Source organism: Maniola jurtina, chromosome 2, assembly GCF_905333055.1.
Source record: "Maniola jurtina chromosome 2, ilManJurt1.1, whole genome shotgun sequence".
In the NCBI taxonomy this organism is placed as follows: Eukaryota; Metazoa; Arthropoda; class Insecta; order Lepidoptera; family Nymphalidae; genus Maniola; species Maniola jurtina.
In genome coordinates, this window is record NC_060030.1 from 14,704,366 (window position 1) to 14,726,660 (window position 22,295).

Consider the following 22,295-nt stretch of genomic DNA (forward strand, 5'->3'; position numbering starts at 1 on the left):
TGTGGCTTGCTGGACTATGAGTCGAGATCTACCTATGTTATTGATCTGTGGCTCAGACAAAGAGAAGTCTGTGGTGACCAATGGTCTGGACATGGTCTGGACTAAATAATTTGTTTTTACCTGTTATAATTTATATCGAATAGTACCTATGGCGTTATGTTAGCTCCCCTGTCTGTCCAAGTCATTGGCACCATATTTCCATAAGAAGACGCAGATTTTGTTTATTTTCATTCATTCAGGAAAATCAAATGTGATTTTCCTGAATGAATGAAATGAAAATAAACAAAATCTGCGTCTTCTCATGCCAATATGGTGCCAATGACCATGCAACAGACAGGAGAGCCAACATAATGTAACGCACTTATACCACTAATCGCGACTTTGACAATAAATTGACGTTGACACTTGACAATGTTGACAATACAATAATTTACGGTTGTTGATAATTGATATTTTGATGATTTTGAATTTTGATCACAGAAAGAAATTTTCATTTCGTAATTCGGAAAGTACCTATTAAAATAAATAGGTAATTTTATTGATTGTAAAATAATTTTTAGTGAAATCTTAATAATAGAAGAATCTTTGTTGAAGAAGAATCTTTGTGAAGTTTCTTTGTTGTTGATAAACAGATTAGAGGTATTAATTATGTACATTGTACCTACATTTATTAAGTACTTATACAAAATATTCACTCACAGACCTACATACAGCTGGTACAGCTATTTTTTTTTAAAACATGATCTAGGTATTTAACAAAATGAATTGAATTGGAACCTTTAATGCGTATGTAAAACAGGGTTGCCAACCGTACGAGGTTCCTCGTACAAATACGAGATTTGTGGTCTTCCGTACGAGGTACGAGGACGCTATCAACCTCGTACAATTATGTACGAGATTTTGATAACATTATGGCCATGCGATTTTTTTTAATGGATTATGTAGTAGTGAGTAGAGTATAAAAAATAACACGATATTGGGAAGCTCCGATCCAACCAAAAAAGATATTTTTGTTTCAGCGATATTAGCCTGACATCTATTGATTCATTATTATTTCATAATGAGCATCCTTCTTTAACATCAGTATTGAATACTGTTATATCGCCATCTGTAGTTATGTTTGCAAGTTAATTTCAATAGTATAGGTACTTCATTTTACAGAGTCATGCAAATGATAAAGTTATCATTATTTATGCTGTGACAAGATAATTAATTCGATTCACTACCAAAGAATATTTAATCCGCATCATGAATGGTCTTAGTCAAAACCTGTGAAATCTCCTTCCTGAATTATTTTTAACAACTCATTATTGATATTATTAATTTCATGTGTTGCAGATTTCACGATGATAATAAAACTGTAATTTTATTTGTTTCCATATATTTTTAATTTACGAGAATTCACTAAATAATCTATCTGTAAAGTTTCGAACGATTATTTTCATATTAAGGCTGAAAACCCGTCAAGCAAAATTATCGGTAATTCTCAGGGGTATATTGGCCCTTAATAAATTTTAATGTACGAGGTTTGAAAGTCAATATACGAGATTTTCAGCTACACATGTACGAGGAATCTTTTTTTTTGGTTGGCAACCCTGATGTAAAACTACAATCGTCTTATTGTTATCAAGAATTTCAATGTCCTTTGAGATAAAATCTTAATTAATTTGATAATTGCTTAAAACGACCTACTTAACTAAGTTTGATAATTGATTTGTATTTTGTATTTGAGCAGCAGTCGCAGCATATAATGTTCTGTGGCAATACGTAATACGCACGTCATAAAGCCTGTTTCGTTTTGAGGTACCTAACTTCCACTTTAGCTTCCACTTGTATAGCAAGTTTTCTCATCAATTAAAGTATGACAAAATCAGTGAGTGCTTGACTACAGTGTAGTATAGTAGTGTTTTAAGTGTGCTTAATACTTTATGCTACGGGATAAATTATTAACTGTAATATAACTTTAATATTTTATCTATAAATATTATAGTTTTGTTTAGAAAAGTCCCAATAATCTAGTAAAAATGACAAAAGTAAATGTGGATTTGCAAAGAGAAAGGGATTCCTGCAGTTTCAACATAACTGAGTTAACAAATTGGATTGATGGAGGTACTGACAAAACTGAAGAGAGGAAAAAAAGAGGTAACTAATTATTATGCTATATTATTCAATTTGAAATCATCATTATGTAAAGCCAAGAGAAACCTTGGAATTTTTTGCTGCTTACTGATGTAATTGTAGCATAATTTCCTCAATTTTACACAGTTATTTCAAATTACCAAAAGTTCAACATCACACCAATCTATACTTATAATAATCACTAATATTATAAATGCGAAAGTTTGTGTGTATATGTGTGTGTATATTTGCTATTCCTTCACGCAAAAACTACTAGACGGATTTGGCTTAAATTTGGAATTGGGATAGATTATATCCTGGATTAGCACATAGGCCAGTTTTTATCCTGGAAAATCAAGGAGTTCCCATGGGATTTCAAAAAATCTAAATCCACGCGAACGAAGTCGCGACATCGGCTAGTTCTAAATAAACTTAGTAACTTAAACTAGCGGCACGCTATGATGGCCGGTTTGACGTTTGTCCGCTCATGAAGTTCCGTATTAATTGATAACGACTTTGAAGGAAATAATTGTATTACTTTATTGACGATAGTGATGTGCAGAGATTCATAAATTTTATCGAATGTAGTTTTAGGTTTAGGACTCAAAATTTATTTATTAAATTGATTTCTTAAATGTATACAAGTGTAGAAAAATCAGTTTGCACCATTTAAGGGGTGAATGTACTTGTGAATATGAACAATTTTCACTATGTGGACAAACCTCTGAAATCGCAAAAAAATATCAATAAATTTTTAAAAATGGAATCTAATACGATCGTCACATAGGATCGCTGGCTAGCACAACTACTACCTCCGGCAAACTCGCGTCAATGCTCAATGCAAAACAAAGCAGTTTCGAATTGACGTTGCTTCGAAAAGTATAAACTGTCAGTGCAATGCGATTGTGATATAGTTTTGACCTGGCTTTGGATTTCAAATATTGATACTGCATTACTGTTGACCCTTGCTCGTTAATTTGGACTCTGTTCAAGCCCTTTGTTGTGGATTTCGTCGATATGACCGAACGTACGCAGAGAACTGTTCTAAATAGTCAGACACGTGAGTTCGTAATACGCCTTCGTAACTATTTCGATCGTGAAGCTCAAAATGGAGGGCCAATTTTACCTATAACGTCAGTGGTTGAACGCGTAGCTGATGCGCTTAATATTGGACAACGAACTGTTAGACGGATAACTAAAAAAAAATATGGCGAGACTGGCACAGAAGAAAATAAACTTCACACACCAAAAAAGAGAAAACGAGCAAAACCAGTCGTAGGCATCGATAGCTTTGATGCCGATGCTATCCGAAGACATGTTTACGGCTACTATTTACAGAAGGAGTATCCAACAAGAAAAAAGTTGGTGCATTCACTGAAGGAAGCTGGATTATTCTTCGGTGGGGAAAGTTCTTTAACGAAGATTTTGAAGACCATTGGATTTCGATACAAAAAATGTAACAAACGCAAAATATTGATGGAAAGATTTGATATAGCGATGGCAAGGTATACTTTTTTACGGCAAGTGAAAGAAATCAAAAATTGGCAAAATGTTGTGTTCTTGGATGAAACATGGCTTAATGCTAACCATACTGTAGGCCGTTCTTGGAACGATGACACAGCAGCATCTACTTCCAAAGTTCCTGTAGGAAAAGGATCGCGACTTATAATTTGTCACGCCGGAACCATCAACGGGTTTGTCGAAGGTTCTCTCATGGCTTTTGCGTCAAAAACCACTGGAGACTATCATGAAGACATGAATGGAGAAAAGTTTACTGAATGGTTTACCTCAATGTTGTGTAGCCTCCCTGAACCATCTATTATAATTATGGACAACGCCCCATACCACTCGATGCAAATTGACAAGCCACCTGCCCAATCCCAAAAGAAAGCTGATATCGTCGCATGGCTTCGTAAAAATGGCGTAGATGCAAACATGAATATGTTAAAAGCGGAATTAGTACGTCTTTTAAAAGAAAACAAACCAACCAAGATCCGATACGTCATTGACGAAATAGCATTAGAACATGGGCACAGAGTTATACGGTTACCGCCTTACCATTGTGAGTATAATGCGATTGAGTTGGTGTGGGCTCAAATTAAGGGATATGCTGCAAGACACAATACAGAACCCCCATTTACCACAAAAAAAATGCTAAAATTATTAGAAGAAGCTTGTGAACATGTGACTAAAGGAGACTGGGAAAAGGTTGTGAATAGAACTGTTAAATTAATAAGGGAAGATTATGAAAGAGATGTGAAAATAGATAATATTATAGAAAACGAACATATAATTATTAATGTATGTGATGATAGCAGTGACGACAGTGAAAATAGTAGTATGGACGAATCTGATTAATTATGGCCTTTTGTGGCACCTTTTTTGGTATCTTTTGTATTCATATGTTTCTTGTGTGCATATAAAGTATGTATATTCATTTTCGTTCAAATATTCAGTTCGTTCAAATAAATTAAATAAACATATACATTTTTGTTTTATTAAACCTATTTAATCAGGTACAAAAACAAAACTTAATTGTTTTTTGTTCGAGAATAAATTGACATTCCACATCACTATTGTAATGTGTCAAACCGGCCATCATAGCGTGCCGCTAGTGTAGTACTAAAAAAATTTTCAATGTTCAGAGTATACCTAGATACATAATATTATATACCTATTACCTATGTATTAATGGTTGTGTAATGTGTTCAGATACAACTTCTAGTATTAACCTACTTTTTTACATAGTTATTTTTTCCATTACTGAAATCATATACTAATTTCTATGAACATATATTGGGGATTGGATGATTAAGAACACTTAATAAAATTAAACATAATTTATGGTATGCTTGAGATTTTTCAAAAAATTTATGTGTACCTACACTAATAAAAAAAGACAAAGTTTGGAGGAAGGAGGTAATCTCTGAAACTAATCATCCAATTTCAAAAATTCTTTCACTGATAGATAGCTACATTATTCCTGAGTGCTAAATTAAATAATCATAGACAAAGACGTGAGCAAAAGCTAGTGTTTATAAACCAGTTTATTCATTCATATTTTACCATAAGTCTTCAAAGAATTTTATTTTTAAAATCTCATGAGAAACCTTTCTTCCCAAAAAACAAAAGCAGTCAAAATCACTTGTACTCTCTATCTGTTGAATGTGATGTCCAAATAAGTTTAACCATTTCAAAGATTAGCCTAACAAACAAACAGACTTTAGGTAAGAAAAATCTTGGGATATTTGGGTTTTGATATAATCAGGTCACTGTATCTCCATTCTGAAGATTATCATAAATAAGAGCCAAGTTTTAAATAGCCAACATCCTATATTATTTGTTATAAGTACTTTCATACACAATCACTCAAAGTTCAGTTTTTATCATGCTCTAAAAGAACTTTACATATTATATGTTATCAGGCAATTATTATATTAATTGGCACAGTTCTAGACATATCTATTTCTATACTAATATTATAAAAAGGTAAAGTTTGTAAGTTTGTTTGTAGGAAGTAATCTCTGGATTAGTAGAAAGATACATTATACCTGAGTGACAAAGGCTATATTTTTTTTTCAAATCCATACGAAAATTGTAACAAGCTACCTGTGCGAATCAAAAAAATAATAAATGAGAAACATAATATCTGAATATGAACAGTCAATAAAAACTTTAAACTTCTAAACCTTTTATTAAGTTTTTTTACCACATTAATCTAAAAATAAATAAATAAATCGGTTCTTTAGTTTAGGAGCTACGACGCCACAGACAGATACACAGATTGTGTATCTGTGTATATACACACGTCAAACTTATAACACCCCTCTTTTTGGGTCGGGGGTTAAAAAACAACGCTGTCCGCACTCTTGTCAATCGTAATCTGCTTTAGACCATTAGACGCAATCCGTTTTGTAAACACCGGCCAAGTGCGAGTCGGACTTGCACATTAAGGGTTCCGTTATCCATACCATCTTACAAGAAATAATACTAATTTTTTTTTATATTCATGGTGGCAATTTTGATGCAATTTTGCAATTTTTTTATTTGTTATTATAGCGGCAATAGAAAAACACGAATGAAGTCGCAGGCATCGTCTAGTATGAAATAAAATATAAATATAATGTTATGTACTTAACATTGTTTAGTTTACCTATCACACTAATATTATAAAGGCGAAAGTTTGTATGTGTGTGTGTGTGTGTGTGTGTGTGTGTGTATGTTTGTTACTCCTTCACGCAAAAACTACTGGACGGATTTGGCTGAAATTTGGAATGGGGGTAGATAATATCCTGGATTAGCACATAGGTTACTTTTTATCCCGGAAAATCAAAGAGTTCCCATGGGATTTCAAAAAACTTAAATCCACGCGGGCGAAGTCGCGGGCATCGGCTAGTAAGCTATAAATGTGCAATACCTATGAATCAGTTGGCAATAAAGTGCATTTCATAGTTTTACAGGAAAAATAGAATTCATGCACATTTTCCTCTGTATTGCATTACATTTTACTGCTATAAAATATCCCCATAGCAAAATCAAAGGTAAATCAATCAATACCTAATGGTCTATAATATTATCCCCGTAGAAAAATCAAAAGAAAACTAAGCAATACCTAATGTAATATTATTTTATTATCTGTAATCATCATCATCATCAATCAATAATGTAAACCTTAGAGGTTTTCGCTGTGTCAAAAGCAGACTTGCTAAACATTCCCTATTTTGATAATTAAAAAAAAATAGGCTGCCATGGTGGCCAAGTGCAGATTGGCAGACATCACACACCTTTGAGATCATTGTCGAGAACTCTCAAGCATGCAGGTTTCATCACGATGTTTTCCTTCACTGCGTTAACGCAAGATATATTCATAATCCAATTTCCTCACGATGATCTCCTCACAAACTCCGAAAAGTCAATAACAAGTGTAAATTAAAAATGTATAACACCCCCAACAAGTGAAGGTTACAGTAACTAGAAAAGAGCTGATAACTTTCAAACGGCTGAACCGATTTTCTTGGGTTATCCAAGCTAAAAACACTCTCGATCAAGCTACCTTTCAAATAAAAACTAAATTAAAATCGGTTCATTAGTTTAGGAGCTATGATGCCACAGACATACACAGATACACACGTCAAACTTATAACACCCCTCTTTTTGGGTCGAAGGTTAAAAATAAGGATTATTCCGGGAAATCAAAAAGTTTTCTCGGAATTTCGAAAACATAAATCCACGCGGTCATAATCGCGGTGGTCAATACATTGTTTTCTCTTTGTTCCAGAGGAAATGGCTCTCAAGGAAGGTATACATATAGAACCAGTACCGTCAGTGTATTTAAGTCACAAAGAGAAGTATGAACTGGCCGTCAAAAAGGCATGCCTGCTGTTCAAAATGATACGCAAGCTGCAGGAGGAAGAAAACGCTGGCATGGAAAATTACTTGTAAGCCTTTGCTTGTTGTATTGTTTACTAGCTGATACCCGCGACTTCGTTCGCGTGGATATAGGTTTTTTAAAATTCTCATTGGAGCTTTTTGATTTTCCGGGATATAAAGTAGCCTATGTGCTAATCCAAGGTATAATCTATCTCCATTTTAAATTTCAGCCCAATCCGTCCAGTAGTTTTTGCGTGAAAGAGTAACAAACATACACACGCACACACACACACACACATACAAACTTTCTCCTTTATAATATTAGTGTGATTAGTTTTATTCAACACTGCATCAATCGTAATAGTAGACTTCTATAGTTCGCGACAGGTTGAGATGGCAATCGGGGTATGGGGGGGGGGGGGGGGGGGCGTTCCGCACACCCGCACTCACCCGACCGGGTTAGTGCGAGGCTAGCTCGACCTGTCTCGTACGTATTTTATAGGTATACTCTTTCAAAACCTTTATTTAATAATTATAATGTAATAGAAAAATATCATTACTACAGTAACTACATCCATATTAAATTAATCCATATCATCTATCAAAGTGCGTCTGTCTGTGTGTTATCTTTTCACAGTCCATCCGTTTAACCTATTATGATGAAATTTGGCATAGAGATAACTGAGGTACATCACCAAGTTAATAAGAAAATCAAAGGGCTCCCACGGAATTTAATTAAAATCTACATCTATGTATAATGTGTACAATATTTACATATACATATAAATAATAATGTATTGAGGAGTTGTTCTTCTAAAATATATCTAAAAAATCCCGACGCTATGTCTATTTTTCTACGATTAATTCGTGAATTAAATATAATAAAAATGCAACCGAAAAACTGTGGATACCCAAGCGATCTTTATACTGTACTAGAGGATGGCCGCGACTTTGTCCGTGTGGATTTAGGTTTTTAAAGATCCCGTGGGAACTGTTTGATTTTCCGTAATAAAAAGTTGCCTATGTCATTTACATGGACGCAAGCTATCTTGGTACCTTTCATACAAATCGGTCAAGCGAATGGATCTTTAGGAATCCCGTGGGTAATCCTTGATTTTCCGGGATAAAAAGTAGCCTATGTCCGTCCCTGGGATATAAGCTAACTCTGTACCTTTTGTCAGAATGGGTTAAACTGTTGGGCCGTGAAAAGGTAGCAGACAGACAGACAGACACACTTTCGCATTTATAATAGTATGGATAGTTTTTCCGACGTGGATAATGCAGTTAAGATGAAAAGAGCACACCAAAAACTTAATACACACAATATACGCAGTCAAAATAACTTCATAATTTTTCCCACAGAGCAGTCCTGGGTGGTAACTTAGGAGCGGCCATTCTCGGCGATGGTAACCCGCTAACACTGCATTATGTGATGTTCATACCTACAATCATGGGACAGGGGACTGTTGAGCAACAGGCGTATTGGATCGGAAGGGCGTTCAACCTTGACATTATTGGCACTTATGCTCAGGTAAAATTGCGAGTTTAATGTGAAGGGTGGTAATTTAGGAGTGGCCATTCTTGGCGATGGTAACAATGTAATAGTGTATTAATTTATATGGAGCACTAAACAAATCCCGCGACCCGGTCGCTCCGGAGCCAGTGCCGTCGCGCGACGCAGTCAATATTTTCGGAACTTTTCTTCTTTATAAATTAAATGTCGTTTTATGAGTATCTGAAAGCAACACTCTTCTTCTCGCGATTTGAAAATTCTTCATCCTTTTTTCCGGAGGCATAGATAATAACATGATAAGATTATTATCATCATCTTCCTCATCCTCCAATAGCTGTTGAATAACTTTTTTCGCTCCGGAGAAATTGTCCGACATATCAATACTACTACAATAGAACACAACCGTCACACATAAAAACTGCGGGAAGACTGGCGATGTCGCGGTCGCTGACATCCGAAAGTGAGGGGTCGCCTTGCGACAGGCGACCATGGTCGCGTAGTCGCTGGTCGCAGTCGCTCGTCGTGGTCGCCGAAGAACCGAATGCTACATTTACACTGCACTACGTCTTGTTATATCCACCATTATGGGTCAGGGGACTGTTGACCAACAGGCGTACTGGATCCTATTGAACGTATGTGATCGAACATAATGGGCACTGAACCTTTACTAGATTTAGACCTGTCAAGATTGTGTACAACAGAATTAGCCAGATTATGTGAAATATTTTTTTTAACTTTGGTACTCCGAGTACCTAGTTTGGCATGTCAATGAAGATTTCTTTTTTATCGCTCTCGTCAACGTACCTATATTGCATAATATGAGTCATAATTTATTGAAATTTATTTATATGATGCAATGATGTAAATAAAATTTGCATCATGCTAGTTTATAATCGAGACTTCGTATGCGTAGATTTAGGTTGTAAAAAATCCTATAGGAATGAATTTACTAGGATAAAAAGTAGCCTATATCCATGTCCGGGATGCAAGTCCAGATCTTCTCTGTTTGATATGTATCCTGATGTGATTTTTGCATGGATACATCCATCCACTGCACTGTATCCATGCAAAAAATTATCGATCCGTTGCTCCGTTGCGACGTGATTGAAGGACAAACTAACAAACAAACGCTGTTTCGCATTCAATGCGTAGTATGTGAGTGATAATTTATTCGTATTTGTGTATACTAGACGGAGTTGGGCCACGGCACGTTCATCCGAGGGCTGGAAACCACGGCAACCTACGACCCTACCACTAAAGAGTTCGTGCTGCACAGCCCCACGCTCACTTCCTACAAGTGGTGGCCTGGAGGATGTAAGTAAATTATAATCGTGTCTATAATAATTAACACAGACTAAAATATTTTTAACATTTTTGATATTAATGTTTATGGGCGATAGTAATCACTTAACATCAGGTGACCCGCCTGCTCGTTCGTTCGCTAACATTAATTTTTAATATGACGATGAATGAACTGATACTGTCAATTGATATTGTTTTGGTTATGAAGAATTTATGAATAACAAGTGTAAATTAAACATTTATAACACCCTCCCGACAAGTGAAGGTTACAGTAACTAGAAAAGAGCTGATAACTTTAAACGGCTGAACCGATTTTCTTGGATTATAGCTAAGAACACTCTCGATCAAGCCACCTTTCAAACAAAAAAAAAAAAATTAAAATTGTTCATTAGTTTAGGAGCTAAGATGCCACAGACAGATACACAGATACACAGGTCAAACTTATAAAACCACTCTCTCGGTCGGTCAGGGGTTAAAAATGACGTAAAATAAATAAATTATTGTAACGCGATATAATCATCAATGTATTTTGGAATACGTATTAGATAATAAAGGCTTTTTTACTTATTATATTTAGGTATATCGGATCACGCAGTTTCTTTAACATTTATCGCTCGTTTCGCTTCTATTTATATCAGTCTTTTTCACACATGACGCAATTACCTATTCTTCCTATTAAAATTAACGTTCAAAGATAGGTACAGTCTTTGGCAACACCAATCCATCGTTCTGACTTCTGACCTCAAAAATCACAATAGGTACAAATCTATTCACTGTATGTTACTCGCAAGTTTACATAACGGCAGGTTCAAGTGTGACAAACAAACACATTGTTTACCAAGGACTACCTTCTATGTATATAAGTACCTTCTATGTATTCGTAAATATCTTCATTCGTAGGTAGTCACCGTGACTTGCTAATTAAAAAAGACCTGATTTTGCGACAAGCAAGATTCTCATACCTATTAACACATTATTATTTAATATTATAAAGGCGAAAGTTTGTGTATATGTCTGTGTGTATGTTTGTTACTCTTTCACGCTAAAACTACTGAACGGATTTGGATGAAATTTAGGATGCAGATAGATATCTAGATATAGGTATCTAGGTATAGGTAGATCTAGGTATTCATAAACCTATTAACTAGATACATAGCATGTTAATGTTATATTTAGGAACATCCATCACACTTCACATCACACTTCACACTATCACACTTCACACTAATATTATAAAGGTGAAAGTTTGTGTGTGTGTGTGTGTGTGTGTGTGTGTGTGTGTGTGTGTGTGTGTGTGTGTGTGTGTGTGTGTGTGTGTGTGTGTGTGTGTGTGTGTGTGTGTGTGTGTGTGTGTGTGTGTGTGTGTGTGTGTGTGTGTGTGTGTGTGTGTGTGTGTGTGTGTGTGTGTGTGTGTGTGTGTGTGTGTGTGTGTGTTTGTTACTCCTTCACACAAAAACTACTGGACGGATTTGGCTGAAATTTGGAATGGAGATAGATACGAGTAATATTAGCACATAGGCTACTTTTTGTCCCGGAAAATCAAAGAGTTCCCGCGGGATTTTGAAAAACCTAAATCCACGCGGGCGAAGTCGCGGGCATCGGCATGCCTGAGAGTTCTCCATAATGTTCTCAAATGTGTCTGAAGTCTGTCAATCAGCATTGGCCAGCGTGGTAGACTATGGCTTAAACCATATTTGAATTATCAAGAAATACACCGCGTCTCGACTCTGCTGTCTTTTTTTAATAAAAATAGCGAGCAAACGTGCAGGCGGGTCACCTGATGTTAAGTGATTACCGCCGCCCATGAACATTTTCAGCACCAAAGGAAAAATGTTCATGGGCGGCGGTAATCACCGGCCGCATGAACCGCTCTCGGCCGGTGAGTCCCACATACCCTCCCTCAGCTGGCTGGCTGGCTGGCTGGCTTCCGGGGAGGGATGCGTAAATGCATTCCCCAGCGATAAAAAAAAAGCACCAAAGGAACCGTCGATGCGTTGCAGGCCTTTCAGCAATTGGTTGGTCCGCCCCTTGAATAACCCCATGTTGTAATCTAGTGGGAACACCGCCGATGGCAGTTGATTCCACAGTTTGCATGTGCATGCGTGTCTCTTCAGATTGCGTGAAGTATTTCACGTAGATTCGACTTATTTAAACCTTTTTTACACAGCAGTTTAATCAATAGGTACCTATTTTAATTATAATCATTAATCAAAATAATCCTATTCGTCTAGATTATAATAATCAAAGTAGCTCATTTATCTTCGTCTTACGATAATAATTATTATTATTACTACTCTACTATACATATAGTACTAGGTGCTAATAAAACATTCGAAAATGTTTTCAAAAACATTCGAAATTCAATTAGAAAACGTAGTTCAGTTTGTGATTGGTTGGTGACTCAAAATGATTAGCACCCACTGAGATTTTTGTCTCTATCATTTGTATGAGATTACGTAACAGAGAGAGCGCTATACTAACTTCTTTCCTTGCGTGACGTCATTGTAGTACTTGTTGGAAAAAATAGACACGGTTTTCATAATATTTAAAGAGCGTGCAGCCTCTAGCTATTCCAAGTCCATGGTTTTTAATGTAGACTAATATTATAGAAGAGGTAAATTTTGTAAGTTTGTATTGTAGGAAGTAATTTCTGGAACAACTGAACCGATTTTGGAAATTCTTTCATCAGTATAGTGCGTTTCTTCGAATAGTACCTATGAAGTTATGTTGGCTCCCCTGTCTGTTGGGTGGTCATTGGCACCATATTGGCATGAGAAGACGCAGATTTTGTTTATTTTCATTTCATTCATTCAGGAAAATCAAATGAAATAAATAAAATCTGCGCCTTCTTATGCAAATATGGTGCCAATGACTTGGACAGACAGGGGAGCCAACATAACGCCATAGGTACTATTCGATGAAACGCACTATAGAAAGCTACATTATTCCTGAGTGACAGGCTATATTTTATATATTTTTTAAATTAGAAACCCCTGCGAAATTTTTAATAAGCTACCCGTGCGAAGCTGGGGCAGGTCGCTAAGTAGTGCTTTATAATCGTATTTGTTCTCATTTTACAAATCGTAATGTAATAATGACTGATATGTAAGATCAAAGGTCACTCAGGGTAGTAGATATCAGTCAAAGACCTACTTCTGAACAAAAGTTTCTGCAGTAAATAAGATCTAGTCACGCAACTGTTTTTTAATTATCTTTTACTAGCTTATTCCCGCGACTTTGTCCGCCTGGGCTACACAAATTTCAAACCCTATTTTACCCCCTTAGGGGTTGAATTTTCAAAAATCCTTTCGTAGCGGATGTCTACGTCATAATAGCTATCTGCATGCCGAATTTCTGTCCGATCCGTCCAGTAGTTTGAGCTGTGCGTTGATAGATCAGTCAGTTGGTCGCAGGATTCTTAAAAGGCCTTAAAAACTTTAATCCACGCGAACGAAGTCGCAGGTATCATCTAGTTTTATAAAGATTTCTTATTATAGTATTTCGTAAACACAATTGGTAGTAAAAGAAATAATAATTATCTACTTAGAATTGTTATTTGTTATTTTGCATATTTTTTGTGGAAAATACCCACTTAAATATCATATTTTTAAAATTAATGACTGTGGTTTTGTACCGAGCTTATTATACTGCGGGATAAATAGATAACATAATGTTAATCTTAATATAGAATATTTATATATAGTAATTTCATAAAATGAAAAGTAATACCTAGTTAAAGAACAATTTTTTTCCTAGTGGCACACACGGCCAACTATTGCATCGTGATGGCCCAGCTGTACACCAAGGGCAAATGCCACGGCATCCACGCCTTCATCGTTCAACTGCGCGAAGAAGAAACTCACATGCCGCTCCGTGGCATCAAGGTTGGCGAGATTGGCGCCAAGCTTGGTATGAACGGCACCAACAACGGATTCCTTGGCTTCGACCATGTGAGGATACCGAGGGATCACATGCTGATGAAGAATTCTAAAGTTTTGGAGGTGAGTATCTTTGCAAGAATATGGTCAACTTTGTCCAAGCTCACTTTTACATATTTTTTTCAAGTTTTTTAAATGCAAAAATTGAATTTTGCATTTAAAAAATTTGCATTTGAAAAGAATTGAATTGAAAAAAAAAAATTGAATTGAATTGAATTGAAAACTTCTTCTAACTGAATCTTCTTAAACTGAATTTGAGAGTAACTCAGATCTTATTCGGACGAAAGTAAGATTCATTTCTGCTGAAAATGGACATCAAACAACACCTGTTTTGAGGCCGTCATCTTTTATCGAGATGGTTTAAAGTACGTAGTGTAACGGCTTGCCGTCGACACGCACGCACTTAACTGCGCAAACTGGTTTGTGCAGGTAAGCTCTCAGGCAAGACGGAGCCTTAGAAAAAAAGCCTTATTTATTAACAATATGATTAAAAAAACTAATTTCCAAAAATGTAATCCCGCGCGCATTTAGTTTTATTTCAACTACGCAAAAAGATAACACGCACAATTTTTTTTTATCGTACTCGGTTCGCAAATGATAAAATTCATAACCACATTAGGCATACAAGTTCAAGGCAAGTCAATGATCCCTCAGTATTCATTTTAAACGAAGGTCTTGAATTTGTTATCCTCATTTTTTTCAAAATAGACTAAATGTTATGTCATTTCATTTATACATATGAAAAGATATAATGACTGACTGATTGACACATTAAGAAAGAATAAGCCATTAGTCGCAGCTTGAAGAGGTAGATCATGACTGCTTTTGTATAGATATATAAAAGCAGTCATGATCTACCGGTTTATGGCCGCTCTTAAAAACAGAGTCTACACATATCCGTGTCTTGGAGCTTGAGGTGAACATGTCTCTGTCCAGTCCACAATGCTCCGTTAGGCTAGGCATATGCTGAGAAGCAGGCGACGCAGCACAGCACAGCACGGCACAGTGCAGGGCAGGGTAGTTGAGGCAGACATGTGCCCCCTATGCATGCTGCGACGCAACTGACATTCAGTGATTACATACTCTTTGCTGACATTCGCATCCTAGCTAGTACAAGTGCGTCTCAGCATACGCCTAGCCTTACAGAATGGATAAATCCCTACATAGCGTTAGTCATATCCCCCCTTGCAGTAAGTCAAGTCTGTACGCACGATGTCCTTTGTCCACAGGACGGTACGTACGTGAACGCGCCGAGCTCGAAGCTGGCGTACGGTACGATGATGTTCGTGCGAGTGATGCTGGTCAATGACGTGTGCAAGTACATGGCCAAGGCCGTCACCATCGCCGTGCGCTACTCCGCCGTGCGCAGGCAGTCGCAGCCCAAACCTAAGTGAGACACTTCCCCTTCCCCACAGGATGGCACGCCTGCAAAACTTATACTAAGTATACTGATCTGCACCTGTCCTTAGGCATTTCTTTCTCTCTCTTTCTTTCTAATCTCAATTAGAAAGAAAGAGAGAGAAAGTAAAACTGTTTATTTGGTGCCACAAAAAGTACAGATAGAATAATAATATCATAATAATTGCTCGAAATAAGATGCGTGGTGTGTGGTACCAAAATGGACTCCACTCAGCATTTGCTGCTCCTGTATCGGGAACGCAGGCACAGCGCAGGTCTTCCGCGGATCCAAAAGTTACGAACAGTATAAAAGATACGATAGAAAGAAAGTATAAAGAAAGAAGAGCGTACTGTGGTAGGCATAAATCTGTCCCATTTTAACTCTGAGCAAGGATAAATAGATAGAATATTCTATAGATCTATTGTTACCCTTTATCGTCATTTCCCTAGTTATTGTACTATATTTATGTTTGTCTATTGCCAGTGAGCCTGAACCACAAATCATCGACTACCTCACCCAACAACACAAGCTGCTAGTGGGCATAGCGACGGTGCACGCGTTCCGTATGAGCGCGGACTGGCTGTGGCTCATGTACAACAACGTCACTGCGGAGCTGGAGGCGGGGGACATGGAGAGACTGCCTGAGGTGACTAAACCTCCTTCATTCTTATAGGTTCCTGGTATTTTTTCGTGGTCTCCACGTACAGAAACTGATAAAGGGTCTGCTTAGATATTATTATTATATGATTAAACCAATGATGTTATTAACAGGCGACAAGTCTTTTATGGTGAAACTTCAGCTTTTGACAAAAAAATTTCGCCATTTTGGATTTGAAGAATTTTCTTAATAAGCACTCCGAGATTGAAAATTACAGCCTTATCTATTATATATAAATTTAAAAGAAAGTCGGCGATCGTAAATTTCAAAATGGTTATTTTCCTTATCAGCACCCCAAAAAACTGAAATTGACACTCATCTTCTTTCTTTCTTTCTTCTCTCTGGACTGGTTGCCGCACTGTTTCCGTCTGTTGTGCGTGCGTTGTCCCTCCCCGCCGAAGTAGACCGCCCAGGTTGCCGAGGGCTTCATGAAGAGACGTTGGGGATCCCAAATTGCGCTCTCGTTGTTCTGCCACGCCTGTGCACTCTAGGACCACGTGCGTCAGTGTTTCATCGACCTCCATGCAGGCCCTGCACAGAGGACTGTCGGTAACACCTATGACTGGTTTCAGTCCCACCATCTTTCTAAGTTTACAACCATATCGATTGCTTTAAATCACGATTTTAGCACGACTGTTTCCATTGTCAGTTGCACGCGCTCTCGTGTTGCCTGAAGGCAGTGAGCACGGACGACGCGGCGCAGTGCGTGGAGAGATGTCGGCTTGCTTGCGGAGGCCACGGCTACATGCTGTCGTCCAACCTGCCGCTCACTTACGGGCTGGTGACTGCCGCCTGCACGTACGAGGGCGAGAACACCGTCATGTTGCTGCAGACTGCCAGGTAATGTATGAAATTAAGAAAAATTGTATGCTCACTGCGCTCACGGCCATTGCCTACTTGTTAGGGTTTCGTCCCTGAAAAGGAAAAACGGATCCATTATAGGATCCATAATAGTTTTTGATTTATCGTGCAAAATGACAGAAAAAATACCCGAGTACGGAATCCTCGGTGCGCGAGTCTGACTGGCACTTGGCTGTTTTTTTCATTATACCATACATTTCATGTGTCGGGGTTATTTGACTTTTATTTTACACTGATCAGATACCTGGTAAAGGCGTGGCAGCAAGCGGCGGCGGGCAACAGCTTGCCGCCCACGGTGGCGTATCTCGGGGAGCTGCGCGCCGGGAGACGCTCCCCGCCCTGGGACAACACCATCGAGGGCATTGTTAAGGGCTTCCACATGGTCGCTTCGGGGTACGTACTAGCTTGTTTACATTGAGCCTCGATAGCTCAACGGTTGAGGAGCAAACTGAATTCCGAAAGGTCGGCGGTTCAAACCCCACCCGTTGCACTATTGTCGTACCCACTTCTGGCACAAGCTTACGCTTAATTGGAGGGGAAAGGGGAGTCATGATTAGCATGGCTAATATTCTTATTTAAAAAAAATTACTAGGTACCTGGTAAAGGCGTGGCAGCAAGCGGCGGAACAGTCTGCCGACAAGGCTTTCGTCCATTGTCCGCTTTAGCCTAGTGCGTATTGCCAGACAATTGATATTGTGAAGTTTTCCATAAAAAAACAAAATCAATTCAAACCCATTGGAAATTGCCAATATTAATTTTTGATTAAGAAAATCCCATGGACCTGAAGGTTATATTTTTATTTATTGAAGTAAAGGTCGAGTTATACGTAACGTGCACTGGGCGGGACTATTTCTCTAACTTCTATTGGATAACTAGAACAGCCCATCCCGTCCATTTTTGAATTATCCAATAGTAGATAAAGAAATCTTCCCATCCCATCCCTTGTACGTTACGTATAACTCGACCTTTATGAATCGTCTTAGTGATTAACTTTTTTTTTAATCTTACAGAAAAATCGGAATATGCGTGGCACAGATTGAGAAGCGCCAGAACAACGGCATGTCATATGAAGATGCGTGGAACATGACATCTATTCAACTCGCCTCAGCATCTGAGGTATGCCTATAATAATTTTATTTACATAATTTAGTAGCTGTATGTATAGAACATTTTTGCATGCACAAAGTTTCTAAAAACCTTTCTGAACTTATACATTCCATGGGCAGGAAATGATTATGCTTCCTTGTTCCTGAGTTCCTGCTAGGATATAAAATGCCCTTCCAGCTTGTCTGTCCCTTCACTTATAACCAACTTTTCCTTCAAATTAAGACTGAATAGGCATCTTCTAGGAAAGTGTGCTGCACCTTAGACTGCATCATTACTTGCCTGCAAGTGCTGGTCTTAAGATTACAAAAAAATGAAAACAGTAAAACTTTTTTCTATATTGCAGGCCCATTGCCGCGCAATGCTCTTGTCGACTTACTACAAGGAGAACGAGAAGCAAGTGAAGACAGTATCGCCGGCCTTGCGGCAAGTGTTGCTGCAACTTTGCGATCTATACGTCGTGTACTGGGCCTTGCAACGCATCGGAGACTTGCTGAGGGTGTGTACTCGCCTAACTCACTTACTCAGTCACGCACGCACGCACACACAGACACACACAAAAACGCGCATGCGCATGCACGCACGCACACGCACGCACGCACACTCTGTCTCACACCCGTACATACACGCACACACACACACACGCGTATGCGCGCTTATATCAATGGGTATACGCACATACCTTTGCATACTCATACCCATAAGCAAGCATAGTTAGCTATCTTCGCGCAGTTCTTCAAGATTTTGCAGACTTTTGAGTTGTTTCCCGAATGTTTGTATAGTGTGATGTTTTATCCCACAGTTCACATCTATATCGGAGCGCGACATCGAACAGCTGCAGAACTGGTACGAAGACCTGTTGGTCAAGGTGCGGCCCAACGCTGTGGGACTCGTCGACGCCTTTGACATCAGAGACGAGGTAATGTATATAAAATATATAAAATATTTATGAATCCATACATAATATGATAAATGCGAAAGTGTATCTGTCTGTCTGTCTGTCTGCTAGCTTTTCACGGCCCAACAGTTAAACCGATCTTGATGAAAGGTACAGAGTTAGTTTACATCCCGGGGACGGACTTGTGTAGACATATTGCTACCTGCCAAATTCATGATTTTTCTTATCAACGGGAAGTACCCTATACTATGTTTTGATTTCCCTAGTCTTGACAAATAGACGTCGAAAAATCAAAGAGTTCCTGCGGGATTTTAAATAAACCATCTAGTATGCAATAAATGCTTTACAATTTTTAATAATTTGAACAGATCCTGAACTCGGCATTAGGCGCATACGACGGTCGCGCGTACGAGCGACTAATGGAGGAAGCGATGAAGAGCCCCCTCAACGCGGAGCCCGTCAACCAGAGCTTCCACAAGTACCTCAAGCCTTTGATGCAGGGCAAGCTGTGATCTAGCTATACTACTCCACCTCTACACCAGTACATACAACCAACAGAGATGTCTGGAGTTCCAGACAGAGTGATCGTGAATATGAGACCATATCTAGTGGAAAGGTGTTTGTTCCAATAGGGTAATTTACCCTTTTTTGGAAAGTGTCTTAATTTGATCCTAAGTTGATAATAAAACTACCGAAAATTCAAAAAAAAAAAAAACAAAATTCAAAATATTTTTATACAATTAAACTTTTAAAAGTACTTTTGAACCGTCAGAAGCATCAACCACTGGCTCGGAATTCCTACGGAAACAAAAAATTCGCGAAATTTTTATTCGATGGATAACTGTGATGAAAATGCATTTAGATTTTGTATTTTAAATTTCCCCGCGCAAACGCTGGCTGCCATTTTTTTAGGTTCGTGAGGTGTCATGACGTCACACAGTTTTTTTTTTTTTTGATAGATTGGTAGACACCTGCATTTTTTTTAGTGAAATACATTACACTTGAAATCCATATGACGTCACAGTCTCAATTTATCATGGCGGCGGTGCGTTTCAAATATTTGTAGAACAGATAAAAAAGTGAAATCTTTATAATGAGTTTTAAAATTCATTATTTATGTTTATAAACTTAAATAACACTTTTCAACTAACTACTTACTAGCTATGTTGTTCATACATTTTTAGATTTTTTTCTCACTTGGTGTAAAATACCCTATTGGAAGGGATTTGTGAGCAGTTGACACATTATCAAAGTTTATTACGATAGAGATATTGTGATATTTACTATCTCTTAGCTTAATGTACATAAGGAGTCCATTGGACGATAGGGTGAGTGACGATTGATGGAAGTAGAGAATTATCCATATTACATTCCTTTGAACCTCAATAGCTCAATGGTTGAGGAGCAAACTGAATTCCGACAGTTCGGCGGTTCAAACCACACCCGTTGCTCCTAGCACAAGCTTTACGCTTAATTGTAGGGGGAAAAACCATGCTAATAATAACTAGTAATATTCTTTTTAAAAAGAAAAACCTATCGTTTGGTGGACCCCTAACAGCTGCAAATGTTCAGTGAGCGAACATTAAAACAAAAAGCATTATGCCAAACTCAAAATGCAGAATGTTTAAAAAATACAATATCTTATATATAGTATGTTATTAGTGCTAAATCAGATATTGCACTAAACTTAAAATAAATCAAAAGATGGTATGACCGAGACCAGAATATAAAAAATATTAGAAATCTTTGTGATACCTTACAACTTTGATAATGTTGACTTTTTTTTGTTCAGTGAATAAAATTATTATAATTGTTCTTTTATGTGGTACTTCGGGTAGAAATAAGTGATGGCCACAATTATGCATTATAAGGTATGTACTTAAGTAAATATTTACATGACAAAATGACTTATAATATTATGAATGAACTGAAAATGTATATAATAAGTGTGTTAACATCGTGTAGTTTATTTCTGACAATATTAGTTATCATCAAATATGTGATAAGTACTTAAGAGGTAAATCGTTGATTGTTGCCTTTTACTTTCCTATCTTTGTTTAGAGATTCTATTTCAAAGTACTTTAAGGCCATTTAATGTAAAACTGTTATTAGTCTATGGATATCATTTATTATGTAAAACCGCCGACACAGATGGGGTACATACTTGTATAGTTTAACTAACTTGTTACAAATAACTACAAACTTGACATTGGCTAATCTTTGTAAAGCCAGATGAGAGAGAAAAAAAAAACCTTTTTTAATAAGTGCAATAAAATAACATTAGATGGCCCATAAACTTATTTTTAGGTTACCTACTCCTTTGATCCTAAGTTTATGAGATTGTCAAGCATAATATTAATTTTTATATCGATTTACATTGTATGACTAGGCATTTAATTTCTAAGTTAAAAATAATTTCATTCACAAATGATAAAATAAAATACCATTATATTAAGATCTCGTAATGTGTAATCATATTTTTGTATGCATATTGAGTATCCATATTGTAGGTGGTGGTTGTAATACATTCCATTACACATGTAGAATGAGATTGCACAGTATTAGTTTATATTGATTACTATTATTGGGATTTACGAGATTTTGTGAAAATATATACTTAATGAATAAAATATACTGTTATTTACTATGTTATATTGTGTTTTATCTAATCTACTCTCCTCCCATTAGTGATGTCTCCAGATTCCAGAAAAAGCACGCTTTGAGCCTTTTTAAAAGAGATCGATTAAGGGCGAAATTAATTAAAGTGTCGACTATTCTCACAAATTAGTCGATACTTTAATTAATTTCTTAAACTGGACCTTTTCAAGTAAAGATTTTTATATAAACCTGTAAGGACTGAGGATGATACTGCCACTGTCGGAATCAGAATGCCATAAGCCTACGTTGTCGTATTAGTTTACAAATTGCGAAAAACCAAAATAAATTTGAATTTCGCGGGCAAGCCGGTCTCATGCCCTTTAAATGAAATACGGATTTTGGAGTCCGGACCTATTTATTTATTATAAATGACAAGCCTGTGTTTTTTTTTTCTTTTTTTTGCAAGTAAATCGTAAGATATAGGTAGTAAAACAACAAAAAAAAGGGTGGCAAACTTCGTACCTACTTGGCGGACG

The 22,295-nt window shown here is 37.2% G+C and overlaps 1 protein-coding gene and 1 long non-coding RNA gene across 7 annotated transcripts; one reads left to right on the top strand and one right to left on the bottom strand.

Annotated features, from left to right (window-relative positions):
• The first annotated feature begins 428 nt into the window (after positions 1-428).
• Positions 429-21,813, top strand: LOC123871422 (probable peroxisomal acyl-coenzyme A oxidase 1). 6 transcript variants are annotated; one of them, XM_045915242.1, is made up of 15 exons: positions 431-529; positions 1,736-1,803; positions 1,991-2,142; positions 7,397-7,556; positions 8,851-9,019; positions 10,192-10,315; positions 14,060-14,304; positions 15,471-15,631; positions 16,124-16,286; positions 16,948-17,138; positions 17,400-17,552; positions 18,170-18,275; positions 18,610-18,762; positions 19,066-19,182; positions 19,530-21,813. In XM_045915242.1, the coding sequence occupies exons 3-15, from the start codon at positions 2,025-2,027 to the stop codon at positions 19,671-19,673; spliced, it is 2,004 nt and encodes a 667-aa protein (XP_045771198.1). In that variant the 5' UTR covers positions 431-529; positions 1,736-1,803; positions 1,991-2,024; the 3' UTR covers positions 19,674-21,813. The 6 variants fall into 6 exon arrangements, with proteins under 6 accessions (XP_045771189.1, XP_045771226.1, XP_045771198.1 ...); XM_045915233.1 differs by lacking the exon at positions 1,736-1,803 and having other exon boundaries at positions 429-529; XM_045915270.1 differs by lacking the exon at positions 1,736-1,803 and having other exon boundaries at positions 429-529; positions 2,001-2,142.
• Positions 5,068-13,346, bottom strand: LOC123871639. The gene is made up of 3 exons (XR_006797307.1): positions 13,320-13,346; positions 5,670-5,727; positions 5,068-5,101 (listed from the first exon to the last, which is right to left on the bottom strand). It is a non-coding gene; the product is annotated as an uncharacterized LOC123871639 (long non-coding RNA).
• Positions 21,814-22,295: the final 482 nt, after the last annotated feature.

Bases quoted from the DNA above. Each gene is read 5' to 3' on its own strand.
- LOC123871422 (XM_045915233.1), top strand. From the start codon at position 2,025: ATGACAAAAGTAAATGTGGATTTGCAAAGAGAAAGGGATTCCTGCAGT. The intron at 7,557-8,850 runs GTAAGCCTTTGC...TTTTTCCCACAG, and splicing joins GCTGGCATGGAAAATTACTT to AGCAGTCCTGGGTGGTAACT. The intron at 18,276-18,609 runs GTATGCCTATAA...TCTATATTGCAG, and splicing joins AACTCGCCTCAGCATCTGAG to GCCCATTGCCGCGCAATGCT.